Below are 15,914 nucleotides of genomic sequence, written 5' to 3'. Positions count from 1 at the left end.
TAAAAGAGACCTAAGGGGCAACTTTTTCACATAGAGGGTGGTACGGGTATGGAATGAGCTGCCAGAGGATGTGGTGGAGGCTGGTACAATTGCAACATTTAAGAGGCATTTGGATGTGTACATGAATAGGAATGGTTTGGAGGGATATGGGCCGGGTGCTGGCAGATGGGACCAGATTGGGTTGGGATATCTGGTCGGCATGGACGGGTTGGACCAAAGGGTCTGTTTCCGTGCTGTACATCTGAGTCTATGACGTTTGTGTTCACTATCTCCACCACCCCTCTGTGTTCTAAGCTGATATCATTCACAAATGTGGAAATTGCATTCTTAATCCCAGTCTTCAAATCGTTAATGTAAATCATGAGCAGCCATGGTCCCAGCACTGATCTTACAGAGCCTTACCTCCTACCCTGAGCTCTTTGACAACAGTCCTTTGTTCCCATTAGCTGCTTTCTGTTCTGAAGCCAGGCAGAGTTCTGTCTGCTGTGAGTTCCCTAACTCTATGATCTCAGGTCTTATTCCTTTATTTGTTATGGGACATCTTACTGAAGGCCTTTCACAAACTCAGATAAATTACATCCATGTATTACCATTGTCTATTTTCCCTTTTGAAATGCACATTATTTATTATTGCATTATTGCATTTCTGGAGATTCTTCTGTTCTCTCCTTTAGTGATGCTTCCACTAACTTTCCTACCATGTGACAGGGTAAAGAAGGATATGCTATTTACACTAGTTAGTACATCAGTAACTAGGGGTCACACCTTCGAGATTGTCAGCAAGAGAACTAGGAGTGAGATGAGGAGAAACTTCTTTACTCAGGGAGTTGTTAGGATTTGGAATGCACTGTCTGAGAGAATGGTGGAGGAGGTTTCAAAACCGAGCTGGATGTACAGGACATTGTATTATAACATGCGTTTCGTCAACACAAATTCGCTGTAACACAATTGATTAATTGGGAATGCCCATGTAGGTCAGCGGTGATGGATTTATGTCAGGAAGGTCGAGTTGTTGGTGGCTGGGAATATTGGGATACGGAGAAAGTTGCGAGGTGAATTGGTGTACGTGAAGCCTCCTCCTAGGTTAGGTTCATAATCTAGAAGGTCCTCCAAGACAGTGTGATATGGACTAGGCCAGACCACTCAAAACGTTCTTGAGCAGGCAACCCAGACCATAACTTTGCAATTTGTTTTGGTAAGTGTACAGTGAGAATTACCCAGAGTAGCTTAGCTAGGTTGACTACTAGGTTTTAAAACAGACAGAAATTTATTCACAAAATTACACAATGAAACACCAAGAACAGAATAAAGAACCCCGACAGAACTCAGCCTATCCAAACTAGACTTAATTATGCTGTTCCGAATATACACAACAGCCCCAATAAGCAAACCCCCTTAAAACACAGTTTAAAAAATGGAACAAATGCTTACAGGTTGAAGTTAGAAGGGCAGAAGGAGAGAGAGAGCCTATTCACACAGTCCACTGCTGAACTTCCAACTAGTTCTGGACTTGAGAGCTGACCACTCCCCTGTCATTATACAGGTCACTTCTAAAACATGACCACTTTGGCCTGAAGTCTCATCTGTTTACTTATAAACAAAAAGGTCCCTCAATACCCTTTAATCTCTGTACCAAACCAGTCTAATTGGGGCCAGGAGCATTTTATGACCCCTCTGAACAAAACCAAGGACACAGTCTCCTTGAGAAAAGGAACAACTTTTATAAAAAAGGGAGCAACATTGTGACAGATGTGAGAGTTGTACGTAAGTGGTAGAGTATGGGAAATGAGCTGTGGGTTAGCTTGATGCCCTAATCCTCTTCCCACCTCAAATCCATTCGCACCTACATGCTGTGACAATACAGTGAGGTATATTTTGTCATGGTTTTTTTGTGTAGAAAGGCTGAGACAGACATGCTGAACACTCTGTTCCAAGCCAACCAAATAAACAGCCTGTGAGACCTTGAGGTTTTATTTTTAAAAGTTGGAAAAAATAGAAGTGGCATGAGTGGGTGAGGTCACGTTCCCACTGACCCAGGATTTTAGTTTCAGCTTTCAGTAGTTGCTGGGGTCTTGAAGCTGGATGTGGAAGATGTTATTCCTCTCTCTCTGCAGCAGCTAGAATTTTGGCTTCTCTTCTTGCTGCTAGAATTGCATGTCAGACAATCTATTTTACTGAATTTGCCTTTGCCAAACGCGTGTTTATAGGATGTTACCATATTGGAACAGTTGCTGTTGAGTAATTAAATCATCTATTATTCTGTTAAGTTTTCCAGTAGAGTTAAATTATTCCAATTCTTCTTTCTTGCTTTAAGCTGGATAGTTTGACCAATGGAATTGCATCCAGAACACCACACCATACACTTAGCTTTTAAAAATAAGAAAACGTTAGGGTCTAGGCTATCTGCCTAATATATTTGAGGGGGTTTGGTCTGGTCCATAACAATGCCTCTCCTGTCAATCTCACAGACTTACTTATGTAGCTCATCCAATGCCCCAGCAATTCAGCGCAGCTTTTTTCCTGTAAATCTGTCAATACATCTTCCTCCTAATGTTCCCAGGCTCTGCTATATCTGCAACTGTACCCACGTTTTCCCACCTTTTTAATGCGAGCTTGAAATCTAGCAGCCTTCCAGGTTCCCTGTCTGCCACGGGGTATTAATGTTGGAACCTAATCCTGATTGTTTCTGTCTGTTATATTAACAGTGATTTTCTTCACAGGCTTCCACCTTCTCCACAGTTGTTGTCTATGTGATGGACACCTCACGCAGCACGAACCCAGTCACCTTCATGTCTAACATGCTGTATGCATGCAGGTATGTTCCCAAGCTGTGTACCGGGGAAGGAGCTGGTCCCCATGCTCTCCAGTGATGTGGGTGTCGCTGGAGAGGCACCTGTGTCCATGTTTTCATATCGTTGTGAAATAGAAGTGATAATGAATAATTGAGAACCAAAGAAAGCTCTAATGGGATTTGGTAACAATTGTAAATTGGACAAAATCTTACAGTTAGGATTTGATATTGTATATTAGGGCAGGTGATGGCCAAGTGATCACTGGTCTGTTCATCCAGATCCAGGTAATGTTCTGGGAACCTGAGTTCAAATCCTACCATGGCAGAGTGGTAATTAAGTGAGAATTGCACAAGTTGAATTGTCCTTTCTGATCTGCATGTGACAGAGCTCATATTTATCAACAAAACAAGGTACAACTTCTGGGTCTTTCTTCCATTTTCCATAGGATCCGTGTGTGTATTCTGTCAGATCTCAACACTGTCCATCTTTTTATCTTAAATACTTCCTTTCAATTTATTTCAATCTCTGTTATCTCACTTCTGGCCAGTTCAGTAGCAGCTGCAGAACATCTAGAAGGGGGAGGGTGAACAGCCAGCAATCACGGGCGGCACAGTGGTTAGCACTGCTGCCTCACGGCACCAGAGACCCGGGTTCAATTCCCGCCTCAGGCGACTGACTGTGTGGAGTTTGCACATTCTATGGGTGGGTTGTGCTTCGGCGGGTCGGTGTGGACTTGTTGGGCCGAAGGGCCTGTTTCCACACTGTAATCTAATCTAATCTAATCTAATCTAATCAATGTTGAGGGTTGAAAAGAAATGAGCTCCTGCAGCATGAGTATAGGGAGTTGGGAAGATTAAAGAGGCAGGCTCGAGATAGTAATCCCTGCCACATGCTAGTGAGTACAGGAAATGGAAGATGAGTCAGGTGAAGACATGGCTGCAGAGATGGTGTAGGAGGGTGCCTTTTAGATCATTGGGACAACTTCTGGGAGTTGAATGGGTTGCACCTAAACTGGAATGAGTCCAGTTTCCTTGCTGGGAATTTGCTCATGCTGATGGGGAAGTTTTAAGCTGATTTGATGGGGAATGGAGCATAGAGGAAATATAAATTCAGACTCACTCGGTTGTGAAGAAATGCCAGTACAGTTCAGCAAGCAGAGAAATCATAGGCAGGGTAAGCTATTTGATAAGTGTAGAAAACTAAATCTTATCTATCTGAATGCAAGGAACTTGATTAGCAAGGCAGATGAACTTAGTGTTAATCAGCATGTTGGAATATGATATTGTTGCAATCGCTGAGTTATGGTTGAAGAAAGGACAGGACTGACAGCTTAACATTCCAGGGGACAGTAGTTTCACGTGGAGTAGTGAGCAAGTAAGTGAGTGAGGTATTGATAAAGGAAACCACTACTGCAGTAATGAGGGCGGATGTTGCAGAAGAGTCATCAAATGAGGCCATCGAGGTAAAGCTTAGACATAAGCAAAGGGGCAGTTACCTTGCTGGGATTATAATACAGGCCTCCCAATAATCAGAGGGAGGTAAGGTAGCAGATATGTAAGCGGAAAGGTGTGAGAGAAATAGGGTTCCAGTTTGAGGGGACTTCAACTTTGCTAACATTAATTAGGATTGCCTTAGTGTGAAAGAATCAGATGCAATTTTTTAAATGCATCCAAGGAAGCCTTTTTGTGCCAATGTAGGTAGTTCCCCCAAGAGATGAGTCAGTGTGTTTCTGTAAGAGTGAAGGGCAAGGACATGAAGTGCAGGGAACCCTGAATGTCAAGGGAGATCGCGAGTTTGCTAAAGGGAAATGAGCAAACATACCAGGCAGGGCGTTGTTTAAAAAATAAATTTAGAGGGCAAAATGTATTTTAGAAATGAGATCAAGAAAAACCTCAAGGCTTTTTAAAGGTAGATTAAGAGTAAGAGGATTACCAGGAAAATGGTGGAACCGATTAGAAACCAAAAGGGCAATCTGTGCATGGAGCCAGTGGAGATAGGTGAGGTCTTAACTGAACTTCTCATCTGAATTCACAGAGGAGAGAGACGTATTGTCAGTGGAAATGTCATTTGGGACGGTGAGATTCTGGAACATGTTACGGTTAATAAGGAGGAGGTATTAGATATGTTAGTAGGCATACAGGTGCACAAATACCCAGGGCCTGATGAAGTATATCCCAGGAAGGCAAGAGAAGAGATTCCTGCTGACCTGGCAGAGATACTTAATACCTCGTTGGCCGTGGGTGAAGTGCCAGCTGACTGGAGGGTAGCTTTGCTGAAGAAGGGCAGCAAGGATAGACCAGGTAATTACAGAGCAGTTAATCTGGCATCAGTGGTAAGGATATTGTTGGAAAAAAATTCTGAAGGACAAGATAAATCAGTATTTTGAAATGCAGAGATTGATCAGGGATAGTCAGCATGGATTTGTTCAAAGGGGATCCTGTCTGATTAATTGAATTGAGTTTTTTGAAGAGGTGACTAACTATGTTGATGAGGGTAGCACAGTTGATGTGGTTTATATGGACTTCATGTTGGCTTTTGACAAGGTCTCACATGGAAAGCTGGTGCAAACGACAAGAGCCCATGGGATGCAAGGCATGTCGGCTAACTGGATCCAAAACTAGCTTATAAATAAGAAGTAAAGAGTGATGGTAGAGGGTTGTCATTGTAATTGGAAGTCTGTGACCATCAAGATGTACCACAGGGATCAGTGCTGGGACCCTTGACCCTTGCTGTTTGTTATGTACAATAACAACTTGGATATGGATGTCACAGGTATAATTAGTAAGTTTGCAGATGATATGAAAATTGGTGGTGGTGTTGATAGTGAGGAGGATGGTCTCAGGCTCCAGTCTGATATTGATCAGCTGGTAATTTGGGCAGAGCAATGATACAGTTTAAACCTGTATTTTGGGAGGTGTAATAAGGGAAGGATATCCACAATGAATGGTAGGTTCCTAGAGAGTACTGAGGAGCAAAGGGACCTTGGTGTACAGGTCCTTAGATCCCTGAAGATGTCAGCACAGGGAGATGGCATATGAGATATTTGCCTTCATTAACCAGGGCATAGACTATAGGAACAGGGAAGTCCTATTACAACTTGATAAAACCTTGGTTAGGGCACAGATGGAATATTGAGTACAGTTACGCTCGCTGCATTGTTGGAAAGATGCGATTGCACTGGAGGTGGTGCAGAGGAGATTAACCAGGATGTTGCTTTGGATGAAAAGTCTCAGTTATGACGGGAGGCTGAGGGGGTTCTGATTGAGGTATCCAAAGTTATGAGACAGACTAAGTCATGAGAGTCTCTTCCTCATGGCAGATGTTTCAGACGGCATAAGTTTATGGTGAGGAGCAACTGGCTTTGAGGAGATATGAAGAGAGAGAAAATTCACCCAGACGGTGATAGAAATAACGAATGTGCTGCATGAGAGGGTGGTAGAATCATAGAATCCCTACAGTGTGAAAACAGGCCATTTGGCCTATCGAGTCCCCACCAACTCTCCTGAAGAGTACCTCACCCAGACACTCCACTCTACGCAATTCCTGCAACCCTGTATTCCCCATAGCTAACCCAGCTAGTACTGTCCCAACATTTCAGAAACATCTGGATGAGCACTTAAAATTGCAGAGGTAAAAACAATGACTGCAGATGCTGGAAACCAGATTCTGGATCAGTGGTGCTGGAAGAGCACAGCAATTCAGGCAGCATCTGAGGACAGGCAAAATCGACGTTTCGGGCAAAAGCCTCAGTTTCCTGATGAAGGGCTTTTGCCCGAAACGTCGATTTTGCCTGTCCTCGGATGCTGCCTGAATTGCTGTGCTCTTCCAGCACCACTGACTTAAAATTGCAGGACATGATAGGCTACAGACCAAGTGCAGGTAAATGGAATTACTGTTGTTTGGTGTTTGTTAGTCAGCACAGATGTGATGGACCAAAGGGCCTGTTTCTATTCTGTGTGCCTCTGACTCAGTGTTTATCTCTCCTTATTTTCAAAATCTTGTTTCCTTTCCTCTTGTCCCATGCCTCATTTCACAACTCATTCATACTGATAGGTTTAAACAGTCCTGACTCCTCCTCGTCATATTTCTCTCTTGTCACGCTTATTCTTTCTTTATTTTTTTCTTAATCTCTTATGCATCTATATGAGCCATATGTGCTCCTTAATTTCAGTTTGCTGCAACCTCTTTATTGTCCATGTTGTCTGAAGCTTGAAGTAGTGTCATTAATTAAAGATCAGCAACATTTCAGTCACCCCCTATGACAATATTTTGTACCTCTGTCACAGTCATGTTGATCCTTTCCTCACCTTTCTGACATCTTCCTCTGGTGTAATCTGATGCTCTGGTCTCTATATAAATTATTTTCCTTTACTATTTTAACTTTGTACAATTTAAGAATTGGATTCCCACTTGAGATTCCTTCCTACCTCAGCAATTAATTCAAATCTTTGACAGCAGTCTTATTGTTATTCCTAATAATTTATTTGATTTTCCTCCCATAATGGAGGGGGGAGTAGACTCTGAAACAACTCTGCTAGTAGTGCAGTCCCTTTGTATTTCATCTCTGTTTGTTTCTGTAAATCTTTTACAAAAGTCTGTTGGTTGTACATTTTCAGGCTTTACAAGGGCCTGTGTGCTAAATTAAAATGTCAATCGTTCCTCTTTCAGTATTCTGTACAAGACCAGACTGCCATTCATTGTCATCATGAATAAGGTAAGAATCACTTAGGTTGGGACAATATAAGGATCACACAGTGACGTTGCACTCCAATGATCTATGTTCAGATGTGTCCAACTGAATAAAAATCACCTAGGGGCTGTAAAGTAATTAGGTCCAAGGTAGTCCCAGTCCAGTTACTCAGGATGTGCAATGGCTGGGCTTGGTTGCAGGAAATACTGACTTGTATTTGTACTGATCTTTCAAAGGTGGATCTTGGCCACATTTAGTCAGAGTGTATGGGGAACTTTATTGGGTATCTAGCTGAATGTTGTACCCAGGCTGGAAGTGTTTGGTGGGGACAATATAGAGGGAAGAGAAAGTGAGGTCTGCAGATGCTGGAGATCAGAGCTGAAAATGTGTTGCTGGAACAGCGCAGCAGGTCAGGCAGCATCCAGGGAACAGGAGAATCGACGTTTCGGGCATAAACAATATAGAGGGAGCTTTATTCTATATTCTTGAGTTTAATGTGGATAAATGCAAAGTTATTCATTTGAATTGGAGAATAGAAAGGCAGCTTATTATCTAAGTGTAGAGAAACATCAGAGTGCTTTGGTGCAGAGGGATCTGGGTGTCCTCATATGTTAATCAGAGAGAACTATTATGCAGATACAGCTGGTAATAAGGAAGGCAGCAGGGGGTTTGTTATTTATTGCTTAAAGAATAAAACTGGGGAAATGTCCCTTCAATTATCCAGCCGGCTGGAGTATTGCTTACAACTCTGGTCACCTTTCTTGGGGAGGGATGTAATTGCGTTGGAGACAAGTCAGAGGAGTTCACTCGATTAATTCCAGAGAGGAGGGGTTTGCTTTGGGCAGAAAGTCAGCATTTTAGGACTATTCTTGCTGGAGTTTAGAATAATGAAACAAAATCTAACTGAGACCTATATCTGAAGGAGATTGACAAAGTAGACATTGAGAGGATGCATGGGGTAACCTAGAATGTGAGGTCATAGTTTGAGGAGAAAGGGTGGCAGATTTAAAACAGAGATGAGGAAGAATGACTTCCAAAGGGTTGTGAATCTGTGGCTCGAGGGGCTGAATTGTGAACTCCTGCTCCTGGTTCTTATCTGTCTAACCACGTGCTGTCCCTGGGAATGGGGCCAGTGTCAAGGTAGTTTTACTTTGACTTTAAAAGAGTAGACAGAACTTTACTCTTTGCCTATCAAACAGTACTGCGCGGGGATAGTTACAGTGTTGAGGGAGCTTTACAGGTATACCTGAACAGTTCTGTTCTTGTCCTGGGAATATTTGTTGGGATAACACAAGTTGAGTTTCACTGTGCATCTAACCTTTCCGGTAAGTAGAAACGTATGGGACAGTGCAGAGAAATACTTGACGGACATGCAAAATGTTAATTGGGGTTGAGGATATGAGTGGTTTTTGAAAAAAATGAGCTGAAAGGATATGGAGAAAAGTTCAGGGTATGGGTGAGGACAGGTTAAGCAGTGATCGTCATGTGGAGATTGGATTCGGGAGTGATGTAAGGGGAGGGAGCTGTGTAGCCACTGCATGCAGTTGTTGGAAATGTGATGAGTGGGAAAATTAACATCTGAACAAGCGGTTTGTTATGCCTGGAGCCTCCTGGTCTTTTTTAATGCAGGAGATATCCAGTTGCTGTGACTGTACACTGATCATGACCTTGCACCTGTGACATTTACACTGATCATTACCCTGTTCCTGTGACTGTGCACTGATCATTACCCTGTTCCTGTGACTGTGCACTGATCATTAACCTGTTCCTGTGACTGGACACTGCTCATTCCCCGGTTCCTGTGACTGGACACTGATCATTACCCGGTTCCTGTGACTGGACACTGATCATTACCCAGTTCCTGTGACTGTCCTGTGATCATTACCATGTTCCTGTGACTGTGCACTGATCATTACCGTATTCCTGTGACTGTCCTGTGATCGTTACCGTGTTCCTGTGACTGAACACTGCTCATTACCCTGTTCCTGTGATCATTACCCTGCTCCTGTGACTGAATACTGCTCATTATCCTGTTCCTGTGACCATTATCCTGTTCCTGTGTCTGGACGCTGTTCGTTAACCTGTTCCTGTGACTGTCCTGTGATCATTATCCTGTTCCTGTGACTGTCCTGTGATCGTTACCGTGTTCCTGTGACTGAACGCTGCTCATTACCCTGTTCCTGTGATCATTACCCTGCTCCTGTGACTGGATACTGCTCATTATCCTGTTCCTGTGACTGTCCTGTGATCATTATCCTATTCCTGTGTCTGGACGCTGATCATTCCCCTGTTCCTGTGACTGTCCTGTGATCATTACCCTGTTCCTGTGACTGGACGCTGATCATTACCCTGTTCCTGTGACTGTCCTGTGATCATTCCCCTGTTCCTGTGACTGGACACTGATCATTACCCAGTTCCTGCGACTGTCCTGTGATCATTACCGTATTCCTGTGACTGTCCTATGATCGATACCATGTTCCTGTGACTGTCCTGTGATTGTTACCATGTTCCTGTGACTGGACGCTGTTCATTACCCTGTTCCTGTGATCATTACCCTGTTCCTGTGTCTGGACGCTGTTCGTTATCCTGTTCCTGTGACTGTCCTGTGATCATTACCGTATTCCTGTGACTGTCCTGTGATCGTTACCGTGTTCCTGTGACTGGATGCTGCTCATTACCCTGTTCCTGTGATCATTACCCTGCTCCTGTGACTGGATACTGCTCATTATCCTGTTCCTGTGACTGTCCTGTGATCATTATCCTGTTCCTGTGACTGGACGCTGATCATTACCTTGTTTCTATACTCTGATCGTTACCTTGTTGCTGTGATTTTACACGGACATTACCCAGTTGCTTTGACTGTACACTGATCATTACCTTGTTCCTGTGACTTTAGATTGATATTGTTGATCATTCCTTTGCCGTGGAGTGGATGAAAGATTTTGAAACTTTTCAGGATGCACTGAACCAGGAGACGACTTTTGCCAGTAATCTGACCCGTTCCATGAGTCTTGTCCTGGATGAGTTCTACAGTCAGCTCCGGGTAAATTGCCTGCAAATTCGAGCACACCCTGAATCCTTCTCCGTTATACCCTCCTTATCTCCAATTTTATTCTGTCTCACTTCATGTCAATTGGAAGTTATGTTCAGACTCTCTGTTTTCTCGTCATTCTCTAGAACTAACTTATCATAACTGTTGGGTTCATGATAGTCATGAGCCGCGATGCATACAGAAAAGAACAGAGAGCTGAAGGGCAGAGAGAATATGAGAACATCAGCCAACAAAAGGAAACCCAAAGTCTATGTCCCTAAATATAAATTGGTAATTAAGAGGGTGGTTGGCATCATTCAAGCCGGTGGAGAGTTTCACAAAGTTTCCCCGTGAGTTCAGGCCTCCATAATGTCACTCCTCTGTTCACATTGAGGATACCATCTGTTGTATTATGTGGCACTGTCACTGTGCTAAATGGGACAGATTACAAACAGATCTAGCAACTCAAATCTGGGCATCCATTTGTGCTATGGGCCATTAAAAGCAGCAGAATTGTACACTAGTTAATCTATAACTTTATAACTCAGAATATCCCCTAGTCAACCATTACTATCAGGCCGGGAGATTGACCCTGGTGCAATGGAGGGTGCAGGAGGAGCAACACCAGGTGTACCTGAAGATATGGTGTCAACATGGCGAAGCCACCAAACAGGACTGTCTGTGCTAAACAGCATAAGAGCCAAGAGAATCCAAAACAATAGTAACTCCTTGGTCAGAAACTCAACTGGACTCACCACATAAACACAGTGGCTCCAAGAACAGGTCAGACACTAGGGATATTGCAGGGAGTAACTCACCTCCTGACTCGCCAAAGCCTGTCCACCAGCTACAAGGCGCAAGTCAGGAGTGTGTTGGGATACTCCCAAACTTACCTGAATGGGGGTAGCTCCAACAACACTCAAGAAGCTTGGCACCGTCCAGGATGAAGCAGCCTGCACCAAATCCACACACACCCACTCTCTCCCTCACTGACGCACAGTAACGGCAACAGTGTGTACTGTCTACAAGACGCACTGCAGAAACTCACCAAACATCTTTAGCACCTTCCAAACCCACAACTGCTTTGATCTGGAAGGACAGGAGAGCAGATACATGGGGACACCACCACATGCAAGCTCCCCTCCAAGCCACTCACTATCCTGACTTGGAAATAATTTGCCTTTACTGTCTCTGGGCCAAACTCTTGGAGTTCCCTCCCTAATGGCATTGTGGGTCAACCCCACAGTAGGTGGACTGCAGTGGTTCAAGAAGGCAGCTCACCCCCAAATTCTCAAGGACAACGAGAGAGGAGTAATAAATGCTGGCCAGCCAGCAATGCCCACCATCCACACCGTCCATCACTTACTGATGTTCAAACTTTGACTAATAGGATGCGAATTAGATAGATTGAATTTGTTCAGCTTTTTGTACAGAACATAAATGGGCAGTTTTTCATATTGCCAGGTAAATGCCGTTCCTAAAGATACAGTGAAGCAGCTTTTCTAGGGATGTGGCTAGTTCTGAAGCACAAATTGTTTGTATTATTACCTGAATATTTTTGGGATCCACAGGCTTTTCAGTACCCTGTGCCTTCAACTGTCTTTTTTTTATATATCATGCAGTGCATATCGCGTTGGCTGGAAACTGGTGTCTGTGATACTGGGAAGCCAAAATAGGTCACTCACTTTATATTTCTGGTTAAAGCTGGATGGAAATGCTTTAGTTTTACCTTCTGTATTGTGCAGGGCCTACACCATTATTAAGGATGGGATGATCATGGAGTTTACTCTTCCAGTAGGTCACTGAATTATTGACCATCAATCAGGGTTAGGTAGGTAGGTAAGGACTAGGAGCAGGAAAAGGCAGTTCAACACCTTGAGCATGCTCCTCCATGAAATGCAACCGTCATAACTAGATGTGACAGGTCTTTGATCTGATCCATTGTTCTGGGATTATTTCCCTATTTCTGTAACTTCCTGCCTTTGCTGTTTAGCCTGTGTAGTGGTTTGTTTTGTAGCTTCACTATGTCGGCCTTGCATGTTTAGAGTCTATGCCCCACCTTCTGCACTTGTTGAAGAAAAGGACTGACCCTGACTTGATCATGGTAATGTGAGGAATATGTCAAACCATAAAGTTACAGATTATAGTGAAACAGACCTGCTGCTGCCCGGGTCCCACTGCTGCTCCAAGCAAAGTGTCCTTTCATGACTAATAGTTACAGGCTGCCTTTTGAAAATGCCCCCCCCCCCCCCCCCCCACCCCATTTCCAATTCTTTGACTTCTATTAGTTAACCAATCCTCAATCTGTTGTATAGGAGAAAGTGAGGACTGCAGATGCTGGAGATCAGAGTCAAAAAGTGTGGTGCTGGAAAAGCACAGCTGGTCAGGCTGCATCCGAGGAGCAGGAGAGTCTTCACATTCCTGATGAAGAGCTTATGCTTGAAATGTTGACCCTCCTCCTCGGATGCTGCCTGACTGGATGGGCTTTTCCAGCATTGCACCTTTTTGATGTAATCTATTGTGTTCTGAGGAAGGGTCAGTCAACCTGAAAGGTTAACTCTGATTTCTCTCCTGACCTGCTGAGCTTTTCCAGCAATTTCTGTTTTTGTTCCTCAATCTATTCTAATGCACTATGCCAACACCATGGGTTCTTATCTCATTAAGTCACCTTATTTGCAGTATCATATAAAACATCTTTGAGAAACTAAATATATTACATTGACTGAAACCCTTTATCTCTCCTTGATACCTCAGAAATCTGTAATACATTTGTCAGGCATTATTGCCTTTCATAAACCTTTGCTGACGCTGCTTGAATTTATTATGGGTTTCCAAATGTTGTGCTTTTGCTTCCTTTGCAATTAACATTTACGTTTCCCCGCAACAGATGTGGAGGTTTTGTAGAGAATACAGGAACAGTTTACCAGGATGTTACCAGGTTTGAAGGGTATTAACGATAAGGAGAGATTGGACAAACTTGGTTTGTTTTCACTTGAACGTTGAAGGATGAGAAACAATCTGATAAAAGCTTACACAACTGAGAGAAGCATGGATAGAGTGGATAGTCAAAGTCTTTTCTCCAGGGTAGAAATATCAACCCAGGAGACATCGGTTTGGGGTAAAAGGGAATAGGTTTTACACAGAGGGTGTTCAGTGCCTGGAATGTGCTGATAGGAGAGATGGAGGCAGATCCAGAACATCTAAGGCATCTTGACAGATACATGAGTCGACAGGGAAAATGGAGTGTGGAGAGGGAAAATGTTTTTTAGTTGAGAAAAGCATCATATCTCTCTGCAGTTTTGGTGGGCCCAAGGGCCGGGTCTATGCTGTACTGTTCTTTGTGCTAAACTAACTAGCCTATAATTACCTGTTTTTTGTCTCTTTTTAAATAAAGATATTACATTAGCAGTTTTCCAATCTTCTGTTAATTACTGGAGCAAGAAACTGGGTTAGTTACAATTGTGAATGTGCCAGCTGAAGCAGATTTTGTGGCTGCACCCCGTGAGGTGAGGTATAGGGATCGCAGTGGATGCTGTATAATTGATTATGTTCCTAGGTGAGGTTTTAGACAGATTGTTGGGTCTTGGAAATGAGATGACTTAGGGAGTGGGCAGTAATGTGGAGTTGAAGCCTGAGGTCAGTCGTGATTATGGTGAATGGCAGGTTAGGCCTGTCGGGCTGTGTATAGCCTACTCTTCCCACCTCTCATGTACTTGAGAGTTGCACTAATTGCAAAGCACACTCAAGGAGCTGGAATAGTCATGGTGGGCCAAATGGCCACCATGTAGTCTGTTACATTCCATTGATAATGAGCAGTACTGAAGTAAAGAGAGGAGACATGATACAATTCTCTGCTGTCCAATCTGCTTTGCTGACAATTTCATTGGGGTGGGATCAGACTCTGCATTAAACCCCTCTCTCCCCTCTTTGTTGAATATTGTGTTGGTATGTGGTTACACCAGAAAATGGGGTGTCGGTGGAGGTACAGGAAGACAAGGGTGGACTGACATTTGTCCTCTTGGCTGTTCTCTAACTCTTGTTGTTTCTGTCAGGTGGTTGGCGTTTCCGCAGTGGATGGCACTGGGATGGATGGCTTTCTCCAGCAGGTCGCTGATGCTGCGGCTGAGTATGAAACGTGAGCACAGAGATGATATTTGGTTGGGTGTTGATGTGATTGAGAAGAAGCAGTAACCTTACTCACAGGGATGGGGGTCCTAAACCCAGTGCAAAGTTGGGCCTGGGTATCTGGGTGTCTCAGCCTGAAAAACCTTCAGCTGAGGGTGTATCCCCGGAGCTGCCACTGACCTGGGTTACAAGGACTGTCTTTATGTGATGGTTAATGGGGAAATGATGTTATGACTTAAGATCAAGAGGGTGTCTGTGCATGAGAGATGTACAGGGGGTTGTTTGTGTGTGTACGCACTGAGGGGAGACTCTGGTTTAATGCTGTTAGGTGACAGATTGTGATACTAGTTATTTAAACTCTGTTCATCTCCCCACAGTGAATATCGACCACATTATGAGAGACTGCGACAGGATCTGGTGAGTGCATTGTTCGACAGAGAGAACAGGACCCAGTACCTTCACTCTGGCCCCCTTGCTCAGCCTGCTTCATCCATGTTGTTCTGCTGTGTTCCAGGCTGAGGCAGAGGTGAAGAAGAAAGAGGAGCAGCTGGAGCAGTTACGGAGGGACATGGGGGATGTTGCTGTGGATTCCAGCCATGTTCATGCTAATGGTAGGTGGGACTAGGAAAGAAAGAGGATGTTGTGGTCAGTCATGATAATATGAATGCTCATGGAGGGATTGTACATCAAAGGAAACACACTGGTGATTTTAAGAGTCATTTGATAGCACAGTAGGAACATAAAAACAGGTTCCCTTATATTGACTGGGACATGCTTAGTTGTGGTGGTTCTGTTCGCCGAGCTGGGAATTTAAGCTGCAGACATTTCGCCCCCTGTCTACGTGACATCCTCAGTGCTTGGGAGCCTCCTGTGAAGCGTTCTGTGATCTTTCCTCCGGTATTTATAGTGATTTGTACCTGCCGCTTCCGGTTGTCAGTTCTAGCTGTCCGTTGCAGTGGCCGGTATATTGGGTCCAGGTCAATGTGCTTATTGATAGAATCTGTGGATGAGTGCTGTGCCTCTAGGAATTCCCTGGCCTCTGTTTGGCTTGTCCTATAATAGTAATGTTGTCCCAGTCGAATTCATGTTGCTTGTCATCTGCATGTGTGGCTACTAAGGATAGCTGGTCGTATCGTTTCGTGGCTAGTTGGTGTTCATGGATGCGGATCGTTAGCTGTCTTCCTGTTTGTCCTATGTAGTGTTTTGTGCAGTCCTTGCATGGGATTTTGTACACTACATTGGTTTTGCTCATGCTGGGTATCGGGTCCTTCATCCT

At 43.9% G+C, this 15,914-nt stretch overlaps 1 protein-coding gene across 1 annotated transcript in view; it reads left to right on the top strand.

The window, feature by feature from the left end:
- Positions 1–15,914, top strand: part of gpn1 (GPN-loop GTPase 1) — a 43,196-nt gene that overhangs the window by 18,058 nt on the left and 9,224 nt on the right. Inside the window, exons 7-12 of the mRNA XM_043695201.1 lie at positions 2,721–2,815; positions 7,461–7,506; positions 10,379–10,525; positions 14,566–14,648; positions 15,016–15,055; positions 15,153–15,249. Coding sequence (XP_043551136.1) covers positions 2,721–2,815; positions 7,461–7,506; positions 10,379–10,525; positions 14,566–14,648; positions 15,016–15,055; positions 15,153–15,249 — 508 coding nt within the window. The remainder of the gene's footprint in view (positions 1–2,720; positions 2,816–7,460; positions 7,507–10,378; positions 10,526–14,565; positions 14,649–15,015; positions 15,056–15,152; positions 15,250–15,914) is intronic.

This window comes from Chiloscyllium plagiosum, chromosome 9, assembly GCF_004010195.1.
Source record: "Chiloscyllium plagiosum isolate BGI_BamShark_2017 chromosome 9, ASM401019v2, whole genome shotgun sequence".
Classification (NCBI taxonomy): Eukaryota; Metazoa; Chordata; class Chondrichthyes; order Orectolobiformes; family Hemiscylliidae; genus Chiloscyllium; species Chiloscyllium plagiosum.
The sequence above is the reverse complement of the archived record's forward strand: the minus strand, read 5'-3'. Positions and strand labels throughout refer to the sequence as shown.